Source organism: Apus apus, chromosome 11, assembly GCF_020740795.1.
Source record: "Apus apus isolate bApuApu2 chromosome 11, bApuApu2.pri.cur, whole genome shotgun sequence".
NCBI lineage: Eukaryota > Metazoa > Chordata > Aves > Apodiformes > Apodidae > Apus > Apus apus.
In genome coordinates, this window is record NC_067292.1 from 2,544,114 (window position 1) to 2,567,459 (window position 23,346).

A 23,346-nucleotide genomic window follows, 5' to 3' on the forward strand; every position below is an offset into this window, starting at 1 on the left:
GATGAGCCGGGGGCGGCGATGAGCGCGGCGGGGCCGGGGGCGGCGGGGCCGGGGGCGGCGGCCCCGCTCTCCCGCAAGCAGCGGCTGATGGCCGCGCTGGCAACCGGCGACACGGCGAGCGGCCCGGGGGCTTCCCAACCCCCCGGGGCACCTCAACCCCCGCCTCCTCCGCTCTGCTGCTTCATCTGCGGCGGCGGCATCAGCCGCGGCAAAGAACTGAAGCTTCAAGTCCGACCCCCCCCGCGACCACCGACCCTTTTTTCCCTTCCTCCAGCACCAGGAGCCGGCGCCCGGCGCCCGCGCCGTCTCGGCGGAGGGTTGCGCCTTGGTCTGCGCCGTTTGCCGCTGTTTCCTGGGCGAGCAGTGGGACTCCTTCGAGCGCAGCCGCACGCCGGTGGAGAAGCGCATGTACTGGCTCAAACGGCCTCATCAGTGCGAGGGGGCGGCGGGGGGGGGAGCCGGGCTGCGGCGGGGGGCGACGGGCTGGGACCCCGCCGAGCCGCCGCGCCGCCCCGCCGGCCGGGAGGAGGAGGAGGAGGAGGAGGAAGAGGAGGAGGAGGAGGAGGAGGAAGGGCCGGCAGCCGGCTCCGACCTCTCCGAGCTCTCCGACGCCGAGCCCCTTTCGGAGGTCGAAGGGGTGGGCGGCGCGGCGCGGACCCCCCCCGGCATCGACGGGAAAGCGGGGACCGGCCTGCTGCTCCTCGGAGGACAGCGAGATCAACATCACCAGCGAGGAAGAGGAGGAGGAGGAGGAAGGCAGCGAGCGGCCTGCTTGGGCATCGGGCACCGCTTGGGCATCGGGCGGCACTTGGGCACCGGGCACCGCCTGCTACATCTGTGGCAGCCCCTTGTCCCCCACCACCCAACACCGTGTCCACGTGCAGAAGCAGGAGAAGACCTCGCCGGCACCTTTCTTCCCTTTCCTCTGGCTGCACAGCCCCCCACCGGGTGCCCAGCCCCTCTCGCCCACCGGCAGCACCCTGGTGTGTCCCTGCTGCTTCGCCTCCCTCATGCAGCAGTGGCAAAGCTTTGAGTTGGCCAACGTCCCCGTGCTCCAGCGGCTCTACGTGGTGCCCCTCAGTGCCGGTGCCATGCCCGCCAAGGGCCGGCGAGGGCTGCAGGAGGAGGGGGCAGGCACCCCCCTGGTACCTGAGGCTTGCTACCTCTGCGGGGAGGAGTGCGGCAAGGAGGCGAGGCCGGTGGCAGCCAAGATCACCAATGGCAACGCCAAGAGCACCATGCATTTCCCCTTCCTCAGCCTCCTACCTTGCCCGCCCAGTGCTCGGGGGCTGAACAAGCACTGGGAGGTGAGCAGCTGCCGCAAGTGCTTCGGGGTCTTGCAGGACCTGTGGGCCATGTACAGGGCCTGCCACAACGAGGAGCTCATCACCTCAGTGCAGAGCTTCTTGGGGAGGTACCACCAGGTCTTCTCTGCCGGTGACCCCGGCAGCTTGGCTGGCCACCCCGCTGTCAAGTCTGGTCCCACCTCTGTCTGCTACATCTGTGGGGCTGAGCTGGGAGCTGGCAAAGAATTCCAGCTCAACGTCAACCCGCCAGGGCGATTTGGGGAGAAGGAGCCCTTTTTCCCCTTCCTGACGGTCTACCCGCCTGCCCCACGGGCCAGACCGGCCGACTCAACTGGCCTGGTGTCCACCTGTGTCCTCTGCTACCACGACCTGCTGGGGCAGTGGCTGCAGCATGAGGGCAGGAACTCCCACCACCCCAGCAGCGCCTGGTCCCGGCAGTACAAAGTGGAGACCTTCGTCTGCTTCTTCTGCCGGCAGGAGAAGAAGCGATGCCTTGGATTAAAAGCGGTTCAAGTAGCCAGGCTCCCCGTCTTCCTCTACACCCTCCGCGTGGCCAACAGCTTGCTGGTGGATGATGGGAAGCAGCTGACCATCGGGGCCTGTGCCGAGTGCGGTGCCGTGGTCCTGGCTGGCAAGAGCATGACCCCACCAGAGCTGCTGGCAGCGGCACCCCCGGCTCTTCTCCCCAAGGTAAGGCAGTTGGCCCGGACCCCATCCCTCCCCTCCCAGTGTTTCCCAGCTCTGCCATGGAGGAGGAGGTGGAGCAGTGACATAGATGGATGCTCTGCTTTTGGGTCTGGTCCCTGGGGGCGAACGCTAATGGATGGGGTGCCTTTAGCAATGAACTTTTGGAGCTGTCAAGCTGCGAAGGAACAGATAAAAACCCTTCCAAGAGGTAGGGAGAGCCAAGACCTGTCCTGTTGCAGAAGTGTGTGTCTGTGGTGTTGGCGCCTGCTCGCTCGCAGCCCTTTGAGGAGGAAATCCTGATCCCACACTTCTTGCTGGCCAGGGTGGTCAGAGGGGGTGTGGGGGGGTGCTTGTCCTGCTGCAGCATCCTTGGGAAGCTTGAAGGAGTGTGAGGCCTCCACCAACTTCCCAGGTTATCTCCAGTTTCATAAAGCACTTTAATCAAAGGGTTTCCCCTCACCCTTCCTGAAGCCAGGGGGCTGATGTGGGGGCTTGGGCCTGTGTGCCCCCCACCTGTGCTGGTTATCGTGCAGTGAGGGCCCCCCAGGCAGTGTCCCCCTGTGCTCCCCGAGCAACCGTGACAGCCCTGATGGGTGTCATTGTCTGGGTGCTGCCAGGTTCCCAGGCTGCTCTCTTCTGTGCCTCCTGGTGGGGTTACACAGGGTGTTTTGGGAGGCATCACCTAGAAAGTAGCACGACAGAGCACAGGATCACTAGCTGCAACCTGGCCTTTCTTGTGGGATGGGGAAATAACTGTTTTTACCCCCAAATTCCCAGCTGGCAGGAGCATTCTGGAGAGCTGCTGCTCTGTATCTGCAAACCAGGCCCCACACCGGGCTCTGTAAAATGCCAGCATCCTAAATCCCCAGTTCCCTTTCAAAGCCTTTCAGCTCTTGTTCATAGCCAGAACCCTGCGGCTCTCCCAAGCGTTGGCATTTTCTTTAGAAATGTAAACCAGCCCTTCCAAGACAGCGCTCCTTTTCTCTCCGGTTGCTCTCCCTTGGCTGGTTACAAATATAATCTTCCCTTCAGCTGCCCCAGCTCCTGAGCTGGGGGGACCCTGCTTGGAAAGCCACCGGGCAGGAGCTGCAGGGTTGGCACACGTGGCACCGGCACGGACAGAGCCAGGATGGTGCAGGAGGTTGGCTCTGGTGATGGGAATCCTCAGGAAGCTGTTGCTTTTGAGTGGTTTCCCCCGGGCTCCATTGGCCTGAGCCAGATGGTCCCCACATCGTTGTAGGTCATTTGTGGATGCAGATGATTTCTTTTCAGGCTTGCCCACGTGGATGTCTGCTTCCAGCCAGCGCGGCTTGCCGTGTGCGGAGGGGTCTGAGGTGGTGGAGACTTTTCTGGATGTTGGAGGTGGTGCTGGGGCTGCGTGGGTTGTGATGCCCGTGCTGCCTCTCTGTCTGTCCCTCAGTCTGTTGGCATTTGCAGGGTGCTGGTGGCATTCAGCCTGTGCTGGCCAGTGGTTGTGGAGGGCTTGGGAGTGAGGCAAGCATCCCGTGGTGCAAACCCAGGGGGTGATGCTGGGGTGTTGCTCCAGCAGAGCCTGGGTGGGAGCAGCATCCACATATCCCCAGCCAGGGGGGTTTAATGCCTCTGCCTCATTAGTGTCCTCAGACCATATAATGGGGACATTAGGACAGTTCTGTCCTGGCCAGGTTGCCAGCATTGGGTGCTCAGGGGGTGATTCCCTCAGGATTCTTCAGTGCCCCCCCCAGAGCCCAGCATTTCTCAGGTGCCCCAGTCCTTGTTTGTCCTCGCTGAACCCAGCCCCAAACTCCCACTTGGGCTCCTGCCTGCAGCCCCTCTCCAACCCGAGCAGCTCTGAAAAGCTTTTGTGTGGGGCTATGAAAGGCAGAGGGGGAGGAGGAGGAGGACGCAGAGGGTGTCCCCGGGCAGGGATGCTATTCAGTTCCTCCCTCTTGTTCCCTGGGTTTGCTAATGAGCAAATTAAGGGGCTGCTACAAGGGGCAGGGTGACAGGACTCAAGGCTGAGCTGCCTGGTCCAGAGCTCTGCCATGTCCTTAGTGGTGACTCTGGCTGGCCAAGAGGTCCTGTCACCTTTTCCCTCACCATCTCCACACGCTTCCCATCAGGCTGAGAGCTCACAGACATCAAGCCTATTTAAAACATGCCTCCATGCTTGGGTAGGGTGCTTGGCTAATCTAACTGTACCCTACTTCAGCCACTCTGCCTGCTGGACCTCAGATGAGCCTTTCACCCTTGTGTGACACCCAGGTCCCTCTTCAGGTGGGACGAAGCAGGAGGGAATGAGCCGAGAGGTTAAAATCATCTCCTCTGTGGGACTTCATTATGTTTTTGTATGTTCTTGCTTTTCCACACACCCAGGGTTGACTGCCCCCAGCTCACAGAACTGGTGCTTTGCTGTGGTCCTGCCTGCAATGGCTTGATCCAGATAGCTCAAAGTTTGAGGCACCGGGTAAATAAATAAATGAAATGCCATCAGACACTCCCTGTCTCTTAGCAGGGCAGCAAGAGCAAGCTGGGGCTCAGGTCCTCTCTGTAACAGCTTGGAGGTGCTAACGAGGGACTTCATTAACTAATTGAGCCTCATCAGGAGGGCGGAGCCTCTGGTATTTTGGGTGTTTGGGAGGAGTGTGGCAGGTGATGCTCAGTGGAGATGTGGTGGTGCCTGCTGCAGGAGGGACTTCTGAAGGTAAGCTCTGAGAGCAGAGGGGCTGCTGCAGAAACTGTGTGGGTGTTGGCTTCTGGGGGTGGGTTTGGGTTGTCCTGCCAAGAAAAAAATGACAATGCTGAGCTTTGGTAAGGCTTGTAACCCTTGGTCCTTTCCAAGGTGTGCAAGTGTGTGCTGTGAGAGTGCGTCTTCTTCCCAGCTGTGCTGCTTGTGAGGGGACCTGCGTAGATCTAGGCACCCATGGGTGCAGGGCTTCTGAGCTTGGGGTGGCTGCTGCCACCAACTATGGTGTCTCATCCTCCCAGTCCAGAGGAATCTCCTGTGGATCCCACCAGTTGACTGGGGTGCAGAGGGACAGGGGGCTGTTTTGAATAACCCATAGAACTCCCGGGCTTGATCAGTGTCCAGAGTCGATGCTGACCTGTGGCCCCAGCCCTGCCTGCTGGGTTGGTCTCCAAAGGGGAGAAGCTCTGCCTGGCTGGTGCTCCCAGGTCAAGGGCTGCCTGTGCTCCTCTCAACTGGGGTTTTTTGTGCTTGCTCTGATCCTAGCTCTCTGCCAGCACTGGGAAAAGCTTCCCTGGCCTTTCTGACTCTTCCCATCTTCGCCTGCTGCCACTCTGGCTACTGTTTCATACCTGTAAAAGTGAGCTCTCTTGGGCTTTTTCCCCCCTTTAAGCAACTTTCTGCAAATACATTCAGGTTTGTGGAAAGCTTTCAAATCCCACCATAAAACTGTTCAAGTTTGCTTGGGGTCCTGTGGGGCATCCTGCAAAATTTGCAGCTGGTGCCATCCAGCTCCTTGGGAGGACCCAGAACTTGCTGCTGTGCCCTCAGGCTGGTTTCCAAGCATTGCCTGGTGTTTTCTGTGTCCTGTTCCTGCTTTGCCAGGTACACCTGGGTCTTGCTGCGTGGGGCTGGGTCTGGCAGGGCACAGTTAGACTCATGGGCCTGAGTTTGCTGCAGTCACTGCTTGGCAGCAGTGTTGTTAGCTCAGCTGGGGATTTGGCCCCTTTTTTCAGGTTATGAGCTCCAAAGGTCACGCTGCATTTCCAAATGGTGCTGTCGAGCTTACAGCTGTTGGTGGGCATTTTCTTTCTGCCTTTTCCAAAAGGTTTTGGGCAAACATCAGGGAGTTGTGTTCTTGACTAAGCCTTGTCCTGGTTGAGCTGAGCAACAGCAGAAACACTTGAATGCCAGAAGAGCAACCACAGGAGGTGGAGGGTGATTCTTGACCCTCCTCCTGTGTTGCACCAGGCTGTGTTCCCTGTGAGAGTAGGGATATTTGGGTATATCACAACAGGACAAATAAGAACCTGTGCAGGAAGGGTCCTAGATTGTGGCCAGACAGGCAGGACCTCTGGCTTCTTTTGCACCTTTTATTAATTTGAAGCAAACTGAAAATCCTCTGGTAGTGTTTTGGGTGGTTGGACTTTCTCTACCAAGTTGGTGGCTCCTCCGTGTGTCCCCAGCCCAGGTTTCATGTGTAGGCTCTGGAGGGGTGGCAGAGGCTACATCGTCCTCCTGCTCATCCCTTAGATATAAATGAGGAGCAGAGGTGGTCTCACTCATCCCAGTTTTTAGGCTTCCAGCTCGAGGTGGTCTTTGGTGGTATATCTGTGCTTGTGCTGATTTTTGCCATGCTAATTCTAGCAGACACAGAGTAAGATCAAGCCAAGGTATTTTAACCCAACAACTGGGATAAACCTGTTTTGCTATCTATGTAAAGATGTTTTTAGCCAGGCGTGTGTTGTCCTTCAGCAAAGCAGCTTCCTCGGCAGCACTTGCTGGGGCTGGCACTGACTGGCCCTGGCATTTTCGGATGAGATCTCAATCCCAGCACGGAGGTGGCAATATAATCGTGATATGACTTCATGTCTTGGGGCATGGGATCATATTCCCAGACGGCAAACAAAGAAACAACATGAGGAAAATGTGCTACTTGCTTTTTCCTGCCAATGAGGTCAGGGAGGATTTGGTATGTACCCAGCCAGGCTGGAAACCTGTACCCCTCCATCCCTCCTCAGCCTCACTTGCCACTTGGGTTGTTTCAGAGTCATTCCATGGGCTGGTGGCTTGTCTCCCCTGAGGTCTCTGGCCAGGGGTTTGTCTCTATCTGTATTGAAGGGGGGAGAAAAAGGGCTTTTTGCTTTGGCCAGGCTGACCTTGCTGTACCAGCTGTCCAAAATACCAGGGCTCCTGCGCCGCTGCCAGCCGCCGTGTCCTCCAGACCTTGTGCTGACTCCACAGCTCACCAGCTGGCTGCTATATATATTTATTTTTTATGACCCCCCCCCCCCTCCACCTCCCCACCCCTTGTCCTCTCTCTGCCTTGCCCAAAAGCAGCAGTGGAGGGCTGGCAGCTCAAGCGCTGCCTCTCTTCTGCAGGCACCTGCCAAAAACCACTGGCCTGAAACGTGTGCTGCCCCAGAAACCCTGCCTGCACCCCCTCAAACATCCCCCCCACCTGCCAGGGGAGGATGACCTGCTTGTTCTGGTCCCCTGCAGTGAAAATGCTTTTGTAAATGCATCTTGCAGCAGCCTCCCCTGGCTGGGAGGTGTGTGGAGCCAAGTCGGGAGACGGGGCAGAGGGACGGCTGGCTCTGGCTGCTGCAGATGGACAGATGTTTTGTCCAGACACTTGGCCTTTCTCGGCCATCCGGGAAGCACGGTCACAGAGGGCAGCCTGGGATGCTCTTCGGCTGCTTCCCAGTGAGGAGGGCCCTCTGCAGCAGCAGCATGGGTGCCTGGTTTCACAGCTACGTTGGTAATAGCAGGAGCCAGCTTTTCACTGTCCTGTGCCCCCCCCCAACATGCCAGGCCCTGTGCCAACACCCCTGCTGTTCTTGTCCTTGGCAGCTGAGACTGGGCCAAGGAGATGTCTCCATGTCCAGAGCAGGTTTTGAGACCTCCTGGAGACAGGGCAAAGCTGAAGTCTGTTTGTACCTCACTTGGTCTGTTCCTGTGGTGGGTTTTTTTTTTTGGGAAGGGTCTCTGCTCCCTCTCAGCACCTTTGGCACGTGCTGCTCAGAGCAGGGTGCTCCCTGAGGCTCCCTAGGAGGGGCTGTCAGTCCTGCTGGTCCCTTGGTGCTGGAGGGACTTGGGGACTGCCAGGCTAGAGGCTTGAGGGGGACTTTGTAGGGACAAATCCAGGAGGGTGGTGAGGCAGGAGCATTCTGATGCGTTGGAGAGTTTGAGAAGGAGCCACTGGAGCTTGGCTGGCGATAGCAGGCTCCCAGCTGTTCCAGTCTTTCCTCTACCCTGAGCAGCTGGTGATGGGAGACCTTCCAGTGGCACAATCCTCCTGGGCCCCAGCCCAGGGCTCTGACAGCTCCGGGTCCCCTTGTCACCAAGGCGGGTGGCAGCGGTGCCTCGAGCGTGCCTTGGCTCCTCGCTGGTGCCCCGGGTCGGCCGGTGCCAGCCCGGCTGTCAGGGATGCAGTGCTTCTTCCTTGCGCCCCTCTTTGCAAAAGGCATCGCTCCAAGTGCCAGAGCCTGGTTCCCCCTCCCTGTGCCATGGAGGGGGTGTTGGAGCCCCGTGAGGTGCCAGACTGGCTGCTCTGGGCAGGTCCTGCTTTGCTGCTGCTACCGGCTGAGCAGCTGCTGCGGCACGGGGCTGGCGTCGCCTCGGGCCGTGCTGCAGTGAGGATGGATAAACAGCCTCATGCAGCTGGCCTGGCCCTGCCGTGACTTCCCCCCTCCCTGCTTTTGGATCTTCAGTAGCAGAGCAGAATGGAAGGGGATGGAGTTTTTCGCCTGGGCTGGGAGGAGGATGATGACATTACCTGGGTGCACTTCGCAGCCTGGCATGAGTATGACGCCGCTTCTCCCTGTTTTATTTTTCCTTTATTTTTCTCCCCCTTCCACATTAGTGCAAGTGCTGCCGGGCTTTAGGAGCTCTCGGGAGGCTGAAGTCATCTGTTTACCTGTGGAGCTGGTGTGCTTGGAGCAGCAGCTCCCCCAGCTTTCCTTCCCCAACCTGCCGGCCTGCGGTGCCTGTGCCGAGCGTGCTGCGACCCGTGCCGGGCAAGCACAGTGCGTGCAAAACGGGGATGAGGGTGTCTGTGCTGTTGTGCTGCAGGTGGAGGAGCTCCCTCTGGCCAGAGGACTGCTGAGATGCTGTGATTTCAGTGCCTATATACTAGCAGTGGTGCTGGACAGGCCATTCTTGGTTGTGAGGGGCACCCGCTGCAGGGTTTACCCGGGGTTATTCAAGCCCTGGCACACAAACTCAGGAAATCACCGTCTGGCCCCAGTGTGGCCTCTTCCTGCTGGCTTCTGGCGTTGCTGGCCATGGCATCACTCATCCTGGTGTTCCCAGTGCCCAGGGAAAGGCAGGTGCTGCTGTGGTTGGCAGGGGTGAGCAGTGGGGTGCTGGGTCTTGGGGCTCGCAGGGAGTGGTTGGCAATTCCGTGCCCTCTCCCAACACCTACTCTGTGAATTTTTGGCTTCTAGTTTAGAGGTAAAACAAGGCTGAGACCCAGCTAGGATGTGCAGGCAGGTCTTTAGGGGGCATGGGTGACCTTGCAGCCAGGAGCGTCCCCCCTTTGCTGTGGGGACGGGCAGCTGCCTGCTGTGGCCAGAGGTCAGGAGTGTGGTGGTGGTTTCTAGCCATGGAGGGTGCCAGCACTGACTTAGTGCAAAGCTTGGGTGGTCTCCAGGGCTGCCTGCTTCTCTGTGACACCCCTCAAGGCTGTCCCTCCCAGCACCTGCTCCTTCTGTGGCTGGAGACTTCCATCGTGGGGACCCCTAGCCCCTTTGAGCCCCAGCTGGGACTGGGTGCCTGTCCCTGCGTGACCCACAGCCCAGCCCAGCTCTGCCACAGCCCAGTGCTGGATGGCTTTGACCCTCCAAATTGGTTTTTATTGTGTGTGTGTGTGTCCCACCCAGTGCTTTGCCCCCCTTGGAAAGGGAGAGCACATCAGCTGACAGCTCCAGGGAGCCACCCGCAGCCTCCTCAGTCCCTAGGGAGCCAGACACAAGGACACTGCGGTCTCTGGCAGGGACGCCGGAGCCGGGAACGTTTCGGTGACAGCCAAGGCGTCAGCCTCTGGCTCCGTGGTTTGCAGCCGTGACGGGGCGGACAGAGCCAGGGAGGAACGGGTGGACAGACAGACAGCTGCACCCAGCCTCTCGGGGGGGCTGGGTGTGGGGTGAGCAGCAAATTGCCACCATCACCTCCCATCTGCTTGCAGCCTGTTTCTGGAACCGGGCTGACTTCAGTCGGCTGGGAGGCTTGTCACTGAGTGAAGATCAAGTGCTAGTGATTTCAGTTATTACCCTGGCCAGGGATAAATATATATATGTATGTGTGTGTATGTCTCCCTCCCTCCTTGTCTTCACTGCTGAAACAGCTGCATTTTCTTCTTTCCATCTCTCGCCCTGGCTCCTCAGAGCAGGCGGCATGAGTTATTCCAAAATGAAAACAGTGAAGACAAGGCCCTTCAGCTTTCCCGTGAGGGATCCATGCCAAGGTCAACCTGGTGTGGGGACAGAGCCCCGGCTGCTGCTGCCCTGGCTCTCCAGCACAGGTGGCACCCCAGGGGGCTTGGCATGCCCTGGTATTCCCAGTGCAGGATCCAGGGAGAAGCCACCTCTCCTGCCTGTGGACAGAGTCCAGATGCCCTGGCTGCGGTGGCTCTGGAAGGGGGAGATGAATTCACTCCTGCCGTCTTCTGTTTTCAGTCCAGAACATCTGCACAGTAACTGGGAAATCTGGGCTTTCTCCTGCTTCTCAGCCAGGTCCTGTCAGTTCTTTCCTCTTCCAAAAAGGGCTTTGGTGGTTGTTTTTATTTTTTTCCTCCTTCCCTCCATTGCTCGTGCTGTGTAACCTACTCCCTGCTGTGTATCCTGTTGGGATTTAACTCCATGCAGCTGCTGCAAAGCAGGGGTGGCTTTTGGGGAAAACCCCTGTTTTGGCTACACCCTGAGCAGCAGATTGGGGACTCAGACTCCCCCATGAGCTGGTTTTCCCACAGGGCTGTCCCCAGGGTGTGTGGCACAGGGATGCACTGGGGTCACACGAGCTGCTGCATCACTTGATTCCAGCTGCTTTTCCCTTGCTGATCCCCCAGCCTCATGCTCTCTGGCCTGATCCTGCATCCTCAGGGCCTGGCATCATGCTTGGGACTGTATAACCCCTTTGCTGCCTGTGGCTCCTTTCCAAGAGCTGGCATTAGGAAAGATGTAGGGCTGGGGCAGGATGGGGGCCATCCTGGTCTCAGATTCCACCCCCCACCCCCCCCCCCCGGCTCCCCATTATTTCCAGCAGTGAGTGGCTTGGCAAGCTTGGTCCTGGGTTTGGCAGCATCCCTGTGGGTGAGGTTTCTCCTGCAACCCAGCCACTGGCTCGGGCTCCTGGCAGGACTGTGCTTGGGTTCTGGGCACCACCTCTTCCTTGCTGCTGCTTCCCTAATGCCACGGGGGCTTTTGACAATGCATCCTCCCTGCATTTGCAGCCCTTGAGGAGGAATAAATCCTGCTGTGTCTCACCTCCTTCCTCCCATCCTTGCTCATGGGCAAAACTGACCTTCCTGCTCCAGAGCTGCTGGGGTCTAGTGAGCCCCTAACCCTGCTTCATCCCTTTTTGTACCCTCTTCTCCTTCCTGTGCAATATTTTTTTCCTTCTTGGTCCCTTTGCTGTGTGTTGTGTCCCCTCAACCTTGCTGCCCTATTTCTGGCTGCCCTGGCCCCATGCACAGCACCCTCTGCTCAGAGTGGATGGAGGAGCTCCAGGGAAAGGAGGACAAAGCCTGGGTGATGCCAGGAGGTTTGACCCTGGCTTAGAGAAGGAACCAGGCTGATCTCAGGGTGTTTGGGGCCATGGAGAGGGTGGGTGCAGTCTCTCTTGTGGGTCCCTGTATGTGGAACCAGTGGCTGAGTTGATCCAGGGCAGCAGAGGGTGGGCTGGGGTCTTGCAGCACCCAAAGAGGCAGTGGAGGAAGGTGATGTTACCCCTCTTTTGGGCACCTTAGGGACCTCAGGGCAAGTACAAGTGCTTGGTCTGACTCCCCTTGTGTTTCCTGCTCCCAGAGGACATGCTCAGAACGGAGTAATTTTGGGTGGGCTTGAGGGCTGGCTTGCTAACCTGGAGGAGACAGCCAAGCAGGATGGCTCAGGGCTGGGCACCCCTGGGCACCTGGAGGTGACATGCACCCAATGTCCCCATCCTGGGGACAGCCACGTGCTGCTGGCTTCACAGCTGCTATTTCTGGCCAGTCTATGGCCTCTGTGTCACGGTCATCAGCACCAGGACAGGCAGGGTCCTGCTGCCTGCAGCTGCTGCCCTTTCCCTTTTCATTCCCTTGGACCTGTAGGATGGATGGGGACGGGATGAGAAATCCCCCTCCCTGTCCCTGGCATGGGCAGTGATGGAGAAGCTTGAGACCTCTTGGGATCTCCCCTCCAGGCCTGTTTTCCTCCCATTGAAACCCAGAGTAGGTCTCTGTTCGGTGGGCGGCTGTAAAAATAGCACTTGGTTTGAGTTAGGAGGGTGGTGGGGAAGGGCTGGGAGGGGGCTGGGGTGCTGGGGGGAGGTCCGGTTTCTCCCTTTCCTGGAGGAATTAGGGAGGCCACATGCTGCCAGGAGTGTTTGGCTGGTAGAGGCAAGCGGAGGCTCCGAGGAGGCGAGCAGGCGTCCGCACAGATGGAAATTTGATCACCCACGGCTCAACAGATTGTTTGATTTATTTTAAAATCAAGCAGATGGCTGCAACAGGAGTTTGTTTAAGTTCAGCTCCGAGCTGGGCCAACGGCCAGGATACTCGGGGGTAGGCGTGCCAAAAAATGTTCAATGACTTTGGTCATCACCCACCTCTCCTCCTCCTCCTCCCCTCTCCCTTGCTCCAGCGCACACACCCCGGCTCCCTCTCTTATCACATCCTCGCCTTCATCTCTTGGCTCTAGCATCTTGCTTTGTCTCTCCTGGGCGGGCTGGTCCTCCTCTTTTTCCTCCCCAAATCACTCAGGAAGGTTTAACTCTTCCCCTTGACCTGGCTCTTATGTACCAGGGCAGCTGCAGGGAGGGAGCCCCAATGGGGAGAGGGAGAAGCCTCCTTTCTGGGCTCCCTCTTTGTTGTCTTCTTCTCTGGGTCCCACCTGAAGAGGAATGCAGGAGTAGGGGTCCTGGCCGGGTGTCCAGAGGGATGCCTGGACTTGTGTGTCCATCGCTTCATGGTGGGGAAGGGGTGGACAGGTCATGGTGTCCCCCCGGCCTGCCCCTGAATGGAGGCAGGGTCCCAGCACTGTGTGATGCTGCCAGATGGGGGGATGTTGAGTGCTTGGCCTGGGTCCCCTGTCTTGAGGTGTGAGGAAGTTGACCTGGGGATGAAGAAGAGACCCCAATGCAGCATGTGGTGGCTCTGGATGCATTTCTGGACTCACTACCCTATGGCCAGCAGGGAAGAGGCTGGAGGAGCTGGTAGAAAGCAGCCTGGGATGTGCTAAACTGTTGTAAATGGGACAGGGGAGGCTCTGCTCAGAGATTTAAATAGCTCTGTGCCACCAGGCTGGCTTTTGGGGGGGTGGCGGGGTGGGGTCTGGCCACCCTAGGACAGCACAGGGTCCCCCTCACACATGGCTATGTCCCCTTGGCCTGCCAAGGGACATCTGGGATGCTCTCCTTTGCAGGCAAAAGGAATTCTGTGCATCATCTCCTGGGATGAGTGTGTGGGATGCTCTGGGAGCAGTGAGCATCCTGCTCCTTGGTGGCCTGGGGATGTATGTCTCTTTGCCCTGTACCTCCCAGCACCACAGCAGTTTTGGTGCATGGCTGGTTTCCACCCCGGGGAGTTGCCCATCATCCTATTTCTAGGACCTGGGCAGTGGGGCGAGTCTATTCCCTGGTATCTGACCCCTCTCCACGGTGGGGCTGGGGGCTTTGGGAGAGGGGCCAGGCTGGAAGGGGTTAAAGGCAGGCGAAGGAAAACAAGAGTGCTGCAGGGCCTGGGTGGCTGACAAGCCAAACAACTGTTTTTGACTCACTGTTGCTGCCTTGCCAAGTGCAATTGCTTCCACATTCCCATCCCCTGGCTGGAGGGGCGCAGGGAGACGTTAGCTTTTCATGGTCGGGAGGGGAAGGAGGATGCTGGGGGGGAGCAACAGTGGGAAGGGCTGGCTCCACACTGCTTTTTCTCAGCTCTTCTCTCTTTTATTCCCTTCTGTGTCGAGTGAGTGGCAGGAATGGGCAGGGGGTGATGCTGCTGGGGGAGGGGGTGGTGATGCTACCAGGATCACCCGTGCCAGCTCCTGGTGGAGCATCCCTTCTGCCAAGCCCCAGAGGTGGGAGAGGGAATGGAGGGGCTGAAATGCACCCCCAGGGTTTGTCTGCAGGAGGGGGTCACTGGAAGGCAGCTCCTCCCTTGCTGGGGAGGGTGCTGAAGGGTTTTGTGGGGTGGGAGCATCCCTTTGCCCTCTCTCCAGCTCCTGTACCCCCTCTCCCATGGCAACTGGAGGTGGAGCCCCACATCCTTGATGTCCTGTTGCAGGGATGGAGAGTGATCCTGTTGCAACTTTGCTCAAAGATCTGGGGGCTCGGGTGGGGCCAGGCCCCACACCGTGCCTGGCTGAGCCAGTGAGCCTCATACTGGGGGGTTGGGGGGGGGGGGGGTGTCTGTGCAAATCTGCCAGTAGGGTTTGGAGGAGGGTGATGCTAATAAAATCCCCAGGCCTCCATGTGCTGGTGCCGTTGTGTTGCAGACAGCAAGTAAGCCTTTGGAGAAGAGGCTGGGTAGTTAAAGATTCGAGCTACTTGGGGTTGCTGCTTTGTGGAGTTAATTATCTTCTGAGTCTGGGTTTTTCTTAATGTTGGTTTGTTGTTTTGTTTTTTTTTGTTCCTTGGGATTATTTCTTGGCAAACGAGGCATCGTTTTAAAGCACTGAGCTTTGCTCCCTCTGAACTCCTGGCTGCTAAATGGTATGTAGGAGATCCTGGTCTTAAAAGAAAACAAAAAAGCACACCCTCAAAAAAGCCCCGGTGCCTTTGCAGTGCAAATGCAGGGTCTGGGGCAGCTCAGGATGATGTTGTGTGTGTTCCTGGGGATGTTTCCCCAGGGGAGCCAGAGCAGCAACCTCCCCTGGGGGCCTTGGCACAGCACATCCCTCCTGGGTGGTGCTGGGATGGAGTGTGTTGCTTTCTCTGGGAGCACCCGGCAGGAGAGAAGGATGCAGAGCTCTCCTGGGAGCTGCATGCAGGGGGCACTTGGTCCCTGCAGGGCTGGGGGCTGTTTCTTCTCCCCGTTCTGAAGTCCAGCTTGGACTGGGATGCCTGGAGGGAAAGCCCCAGCCTTTGGGAAGGTGTGAGGGTCATGCTGTGAGCTGACCTTTGGGTGAGGAGAGGCTTTATGGGGTGCATTGGGTGGTACAGTATTCTCCCCCCACCTCCCATGGGATACTGTAGGGTTGGGATATTCCTCTGGTATCACATCCCTGCCAGCTCCTGGGGCTCTGCACCACCTCATCCTGCTTTGCTGAGGTTGTTTCCCCCCTCCTGGCTGTGGTGAGGGTCTGTGTGTGCTGGGGGAGCCGAGGTTTGGTGCAGGGGATGCTGTCAGTTCAGCTGCACAGGATAAACACGGTCCCCTGATGGGAGGGAAGGCAAATGCACACCTGGCTCCCGGTCTGCCCTTGGAGCCGTTCCTGCGGGATGCGACACTTCGGAGCAACTCCTCTCACTCCTGCTGCTGGTGCCTGTTTAATCTCAGCCTTGTGTGCTGAAGCCCCAGGGAACAGACGCAGCAGCAACCTTGGGGCTTTGCAGAGCGGGAGCTGGCAGCCAGGGAGGTTGGGAGGAGGAACATCCCTTCCCCCTATTAATGCTGCAGGAAGGACTTGTGGAGCATCCCGAAATATCCCACGCCCGCTGGGGATGCGGGAGAGCCGGTTCACGCTGCGGCCCGGCAGCCGTGACGTTACACCGCTGGGATAGACGTGCTATCCATCATCCTTGCACCGGGAGGGCTGCCTGTCCCCACCCCTGTGGCCCCGCAGGTCTCTTCCCTGCTGTGCCCATCACCCCAGCGTCGTGTCACCCAGGCAAACCCCTCCAGCTCCCCAGCGGGGGGGCTTCACGGGGAAGCCAAAAGGCCCTCCCGGTGCTCCCCAACCACAAAGAGGCAGGGGATGCCTGCGTCCCCCTTGTCGGACACCTTGTCAGCTCCTAATCCGGACATGAGAAGGCAATTAGGGGCCGGGATCCCCTTTCGGAGGCAGCAGATGGGGCGAGGTGCCGCGCCGTGGGGCTGGGGAGCGGCGGCGGAGGGGCCGGCGCGCAGCGGCTCTGCCTCCTAATGTGTTTGCAAATCCTCACCAGCTGAGGGGATTAAAGCCGGCATCTGGCTCGCTTTATAATATTAAAACAAAGGGAGTTGTAGGCGCCATGATCGGGGGCAGGCGAGGGAGGGAGGGGGGAAGGAAGGGGGGGGGCGGGGGGGGGCCCGCTGCTCTGCTTGCTGTGCTGGGAAAGGCTGCAGGAATCCCCCCCCCCCGCTTCCTTAAGCCCTTCCCGGGAGGTTTTCCCCAGGGAATAACACAACCCGATGGGGGTGTCCTCACCCCACCGGCCGCCAATTTCCAAGCTCCACACCCCCTTGCAGCGGGGTGCAGGGGCCAGCCCCCCAGCTCCCCGGGGTGAAGGGCAGCGCTGGGGATGCTGGAGGCTGGTGGGCTTATGGGGGGGCGGAGGGGGATGACTTTTCTATTTTTTGGGGGGGAGGGTTTAGATCTGCTTTTTTCCACCCCGTTGCGCCTCTCTGGAAGCAGCAAGAATTCAGGAAGCCGGCGCTCAGTGAGTGCCAAGTCAGGCTGTACCGCAGCCAAGCCCCTGCTTGTTTTCTCGTCTTGCTGGAGCCAGTAAGTGACCTTATTAGCTTAGGGGGCAGCTGCCTTATTAACACACATCTGGCGGTGAGGAGGCCTCATAGTCCCTATATTGTCTCCCTGCCTGCTCCTAACCCGGTGGTACCTTACTGGGGGGGCTTGCCCCATGGCTTCTCTTTCGACCCCCTCCCTGGGCTGGCACCTGGGTGACTCTGCTCCCCACATCCAGGGTGTAAACTCAGGGGGGGGTTATGCTGGAGGGGGACAGGATGAGGCAGATGGGGCTCTGGGTCTTCTGAAGATGATCATTTAATATTATAACCTGAGGAAGGCTATAATCTGGGGTGGGGGTGCCCCTGGCGTGTGGGAGTGGCAGTCCCATGGATGCCACCCCATCTTCCACAGCCCTTTCCCCTTTCCTGTGGGGCAGGCTCTGCTCTTTGGGGTGCAGCATCACCCCTTGGGATGAGGGCTTGCACTGAGGGGCTGGACCACCCACGCAGCATCCCCGCATCCCTGCTGGCAGCCAGGGTGGGCGTTGGGATTTCCCTCTGGCGGGCGGCAGGGATCCGTGTCAGAGAGAGCCCCCAGAGAGCTGGTTTTTCCAATGGATTTGGCCCTCGAAGGTGGCAGGTTCCCAAGGGGGTGTGGGCTGAGAGACTCTTGCTCTGCCAGGATGAGGAGGCAGGAGCTTTGCCACACGCTGGATTGCCCTGGGCTCTGCATCCCACCCGCAGCCGCCCGTTGTCCCCACGTGGGACCTGCTTGCGGGGCCACCACCAGCCCAGCGCCCTCCCCCTCCCCGCTTTTAATTACAGCCGAGAGGGAGGGGCCCCCGCGCCGCCTCGTCCCGCTGCTGCGCATCCCGGGGGAAGCAAGGACGAGCTGGGAGTGGGGGGGAGCCGGGGTGCCTGGCGCCCGCCCGCGCCTCCGCCGCGCAGGGATGCCCTTTGTCCTTCTTGGCGTGTGGGGGAACTCGGCAGCTCTTGGCTTCTCCCTCCTGTTTTGGAAATTCAAAACATTTACAGGGCGGCCCACTCGCACCCTGCCTGCCACGGAGCGAGGCACTTGGCTGACTCCTCTGCTTTCCTTGGCTGCTTCTCCCTCGCGTTCACGCTTTGGGGGAGGGGGGGGGCTTTTCTCCACCCCCTTCCCCCCCCCCCCCTCTTTTTTTTTTTCTTCTATTTTTTTCCTGTGGTATAAGCTTGAGAAAAAAGAATACAATCAGCCTGCAGGGAAGGCCATGAAGGGGGATGAGGGGAGGCAGAGCTCAGGGTGAGCCTGGTGGTGCCAGTGCCGGTTGGCCCCTCGTGTTGACCTTGCTCACCGCTGGGAAGGGCGGCTGTGCCGGGCAGCCTGAGCAGCCCTGCGTTGCACCAGCACTAATGAGCTCTGCCTGAGCAGAAGGATTAATTAGCTGCTGGGAGAGGGAGGGCGTCCTGCTGCAGTGACTCGGGTGCCGCTGGGTGCAGCGGCAGAGCCTGGCACGGCGCGGTGCCCGGTGCTGCGGCACCGGCGGCCCTTTTGCTCAGGGCTGCTGGGAGGCTGCTCCTGAAGGAGCTGTGGTTCTTCCCAGAGCAAACAGGGGCCAGGCCTGGAGAAGAGACCCCCCAAGCAAGCCAGTGCCATGCTGGGAAGCCATGAGAGCTGCTGCTTGCCTGGGCTTCTGCCCTCTTATTTCAATTTTTTTTTCCATGCAGTGGTCTTTCTGCTCTGTGGTTGTTCCTAGGCTGTTGTCCCCCTCAGGAATGGGTGCTGAGGGTGGGACCTGGACATGGTAGGAGTGCTTAAATAGGTCCTGTGGGATCTAAAATTACCCTAATGGGTTTGAGGTGGCAGCTGGCCTGGAGCTGGGTGTGGACAGGGTCTGTGGGCTCAGCCCTGACCCCAGTTCTGCTGTGGCTATGCCAAAATCTGATGTGCTCAAGGATGCTTGAGAACAGGGCTGTCACCCTCCTGTCCCTGCAGGGGGGGCTTGAGACCTGGCTTGGGGGTTTTGTCATCTCATTTAGCTGTGGATTATTTTTCTGGGGGGGAGGTGTGCTGCTCTGTGCCCTACTCTCCTGACAGGCAAGGATGTGGTGCCCTGTCCCCTCCAGCACGCAGGACAGGCAGGCGCTGGGGCAGGGACATGTGAGGGCCCCCAGAGAGGCAAGCAGGGACATGGTGTTGAGGCTAGGAAGGTCGTGAGGACGCAGAGCTTGAACTTGAATTAGATGGTAATTGCGACGTGCCTAATTACAGAGAGAGAGAGCAAATCACTCCGGTGCTTCATAAAGTGTCTGACACGGAATAACGAGGATAATTAGCAATCAGACGAGAAGCTGCTACCTCCCTGCTTCTGTTGCTGTCCCCCAAAAACCCCAGGGAGCCCCGCTCCTCACAGGTCCCCCTCTGCAAAGCATCTGCCCCCGTGCAGGGGGCTTGCATTGCTTTTTCCCCGCTAGCATGGGACATCTGCCCTGCAAAGCCACCTATGCAGGGGCGAGGTGCAGCTGGTGGCCGAGTCCTCTGGGGGGTCTGGTGGCCGTGCCAGGCGTCCCTGCCCGTGTGGGCGCCCGGCCGTGCTGCTGCGCGGTGCCGGGAATGCATTAATGCTGGCTGACGCTAGGGCGCACCAGAAGCATGTCGTGACATCCTCTTGGGGACACGGCTCCCGACAGGGCCACCTGCCCCGGCCACCTGCACATGGGCACCCCGAGCTGGCTGGCACCCACCGTCACCCCGCTGGGGACCCCGGCTGCGCTCGGTGGCTGCAAGGGACATCGTTAGAGATGCTAGGGCTGTGATTGATGCTGCCTAATTGCACCCGGGGCTGCAACCCTTGGAGGTGCCCTAAAAACCACCCTTGTCCTCCTGCCCCGGCCAGCGTTGCCTGCAGGGGACCGGGAGGAGGGCGAGGAGCATCTGGGTCCAAATTAGCTGCACACTTCAGTGATGCTGGAGTTGGTTTAGGGAGTGCTTCCTTCTTGGGAAGGGCTGACCTGTGCTGGGGGGTTTGTCCCAAACCTTGTGTGTACCCCCTGGAACGGGGGAGGATGGAGGAGCACCCTCAGTAATGCATCACCCTGGGCAGCCTCCAGCCCCCTCCCCAGCCCTGCTAGTAGGACCACATCCCACTTGTCCCCCTGCTGTGAGACCTGTCCCCTCTTGCCACCCGGGGAGGATTTTGGGTGACAGGCACCCAAAGGCTGAGGAATAATCTGCTTCCCAGGCACAAAGGGACCTTCCAGTCCTTATTATGCCCCTAGTTGGGAGGTGCCAGGCTGCTTTGCTGGCTTTGTTCTGGTTCCTGCTTTCTCTGGGGGTCCTGCAGCCACCTTTCCCTTGTCCCCAGCCACCACATGGTCTGACACCCCCAAGGACCGTCCCTCTGTCCCCTTCCTGGCACCTCCCAGAAAGCCTGTAGTGGATCCTGGGACTGTTTTTGGACTGGTTCCACTGCTGGGGCTGCAGAGAGGGCAGGGTACAATGGTGGCATTGCAGGGATGGGTGTGGGTGTCCCTGGGTGCTAGGGCAGGGTGGAGGTCACCCTTCCCAGCCTGTCCTCCTTTGTGCACATCTTGTCATCTCTCCTCCTGTGTTGTGTTTCTTTTTTTTCCTCCCCTTCTTTGAGCAGCTGTTCTCTAATAAGCTGTTAATGATGATACAGTAAGTAGAAGCGGAGAGTCCTGCGGGAGCTGCCACGATTTGTGTAATTGGTCTCAGAGGAGACAAAAGTATCTAATATTTACATGCCGGTATTAGTCCCCTGGGAGCGCTGTCTGGGCTGGCAGGGGGAAGGCAGCTCCCAGCCTCAACCTGTCTGCTCCCAAGCTGATGGATCTTCTGATCTTTAATATATGGAAATCGTGGTGCGGCAGCAGGGAGAGCGGCTGGGGGGGTCCCTGTGCCACCCTGCATGAAGGGGGCACCCCCTGAGAGCTGGGGTTGGCCGAGCATCCCCCTGGCTCTGCACCCAGCTGGATTTTTGGGAGCAGTGGGGTTTGGCTGAGCCACTTCCAGAGAGAAGGTGCTTCCCAGAGAAATTGTGGGTGCCCCCTCCCTGGAAGTGTTCCAGGGCAGGTTGGATGGGGCTTGGAGCAAGCTGGTCCACTGGGAGGTGTCCCTGCCCATGGCAGGGGGATTGGAACTAGATGATCTTTAAGGTCCCTTCCAAGCCAAACCCTTCCATGATTAATTCCACAGTTCATTCTGTGTTGTGGCATGGGAGCCTTGCGCCGGTGCAGGATGGAGGCAAGAGCTGGGGCTGCCAGGGTCTTGACTCCCCAGTGTGGCCTTCTGAGAGCTTTGGCTCAGTCTCACAAGGTGCAAGCAGGCTTCCAAGCTGTTCAGCTGGTGCCTGGAGCAAGGAGGATGAGCTGGAGAGGGGTGCTGGCAGTCCGGCCACCAAGCACCCACTCCCCTGTGCCAGCAGGTGGGGTGGCTCGGCCAGGTCTGCCGGGAGCTGTGCTGGAGCTCCTGGATGGGCAGGTTGGGAGGCAGGGCTGGCGTCTTGCCCCCAGCCAGCCGGGGGAGCCTGTAGCATTCCTGCCTGCAGTGGGTAAGACCTTCATGGTGGGGGAAATTGAGGCACAGCAGGGCCGGGGAGCAGCCTGCCCTCCCTCCTGGCAGTCCTGACCCTGCTGGGTCTTGCCCTGGGCCCCATCCTCCATGGACAGAGTGCTCACTGGGGCTTTCCCTCTTCCCCTGGTACCCCTAGCAGGTTGTCCCCAGGGCTTTGAGGTTGTCTGCTCTTGCTGGGAGGCAGAGACTGACTTTCCTCAGTGTCACTGCCACTGAGACAAGCTATCCAGGGATGCTGGGGATCATGTGTACTCCATTGCCTGTGTTCCTGCACCCCCAAACAGGCCAGCAGCCCCCAAGGGAGAGATGCCAGTGGGAGGTGGATAGCATGGAGGCACCCAGCCATGAGCAGACAGTGTGGAGGTGGGCAAATCCTTATTCCCTGCCCAGGGAAGAAGATGGAGAGGGGTGTCACAGCACCCCGACCCACCTCCTGTTGCACACTGAGGCTCTGGAGGGGGGGCCCTGTCCTGGGCTACACCCACACAACCCAGCAGGCTCACTTCCCCCCCCCTTTTCCACCCAGATTCCTGCTTTCCCATTGCCGTGGCAACCTCTGGCATGGCAACACGGAGCCTTCAGCGAGGCGATGTCTCATGTGCCCTCCCCACCCCTGGGGCTTCCCCCCCCCCTGCCCCGAGGGTAATTGGGGGAGGCTGGTGTGGGTGGCCAGGGGTGAGGGGCTTAGCTTGCAGGGTGCCAGGGCATTGCTGCTTGCCCTGAGCCACCGAGCCGCCCGCAGAATCAAAGGCACAGTGTTTTGCAACAGCTTGAAAGGAGAGCAGGCAGGTTTGCTTTGGAGGCTGCTGGCCTCATCCTGCCCACTGGGGCCGGGCTGGGCACTGCTGGGGCCTGGCAGCTGTGCCTGGGGTTATCTGGGGGCTCCGGGGGGGGGGGGGGGCGCAGGGGCGTGGTGGGAAATGGCTGTGGGGTGAAGGTCGCTGAGCTCTGCCCAGCTTGTGACAGGGATGGAGGAGGCAGGGCAGAGTCCTGGGACTACACGTCGGGGGCAAAGCCACGAGGAGCTGTTGGCTCCTGTCCATCCTGTTAATCCCTCTGTCCATCCAGTTCTCTTGTTGCTTTTCCTCTCTGCTCCCGGTCCGGGATGCTCGAGCCTCTCTGTCCCTGGCTTCCTGCCAGCCTTTTCCCACACTCCCTAATCCCTTGTTCCAGCCCTTGCTCTGATGCCGCCTCCCAAGTGCTGGGAGCAGCTGCTTAAATATCCCAGAGCTGGGGAAGGGGGGACCTGGCCCCTGACCTCCAGGAAAAACCGGGGCGGCGGGCTTGGCATGGGGACAGCATGCAGCCCGGCTGTCCCCAAGGCCCCCCCCCCGCTTTGCCTGCCCCCCCCCCCTTGCTCAGGGGCGGGATGAAAGAACTTCCATGTTTGCAAAGGGTTTGCTGCACCCTGCCCGCATCCTGCAGGCTCAGCACCCCCCGCGTGGTGGGCGTGCTGTGCGATGCCAGGAGCGGCATCCCCCGGTGCTCACAGGCTCTCACGGCTTGGAGAGGGGCGAGTGTTTATTGCCCCCCTCCTCCCCCCGCCCCATGCCCCTGCTGTGCGTGTGTTTGAGGGGGGAGGACCCCTCCCCACCTCCTTCCCTCCCTCCCGCCTTATCTGTTCAATCTGCTAAGCAGGGGAATCGGTGCAGTCGCCATCTGTGAACCCGCCAATAATGGGATTAACTCTTTCCCCCGGCCGGGGCCGAGCCTGACGGCGTTACCGGCACCCCCTTTTCCCGGGGTACCCCCCTTCCTTCTGCCCGCTCGGGAGGAGGCAGCCCGCCGGGAGCTGCCGGCGGTGATGTCCCAGGGTCCCAGGGCTCGCTGGGGACAGCCCCAATCTGCCCCCGCGCACATCCGAGCCGCCGGCAGGGCTCGCCCCCCGCCTGCCTCAGTTTCCCCTTCCTGCCAAGCAGAGTGGTTTTGGGTATTGCAAAGGGCTCTGTGCTCTTTGGGAGAGGACACGCACGGGCAATGGGGGCCATGCTGAGCCGTGTCTCCGTGCACCGGACCCCGGTCCTCGAGGGGGTGGGAAGCAGGGATGCCTGTCCGCCCCTCCGGGATGCTGGGTGCCCCCTGCCCGGGGCTGGGGCAGAGGTTGGACCCCACGGGGGAGAAGCGCCCTCCACCCCCCGAGTTCTGCAGCTTCAGATCCGTTTCCCGAGGGCGGGGGGTTCGCCCCCCGCTAATCCTCTTAGGCTCTGGGGGTCCGGCTGCGCTGCCCCCCCGAAGCAGCTGGTGAGGCTGGATTCGGCCGCTGCCCATCCTCCCCCCCAACAGGTGCCCCCCAGGCCCCCTCCCCGTCGGGGCT

The 23,346-nt window shown here is 59.8% G+C and overlaps 1 protein-coding gene across 1 annotated transcript in view; it reads left to right on the forward strand.

Moving 5' to 3' along the window:
- Positions 1-943: 943 nt before the first annotated feature.
- The window catches only part of GSE1 (Gse1 coiled-coil protein), a 97,341-nt gene continuing 74,938 nt past the window's right edge, over positions 944-23,346 (forward strand). Inside the window, 1 exon segment of the mRNA XM_051629300.1 lies at positions 944-1,997. Within this exon segment, the coding sequence (XP_051485260.1) occupies positions 1,011-1,997 (987 nt within the window). The 5' untranslated portion in view covers positions 944-1,010.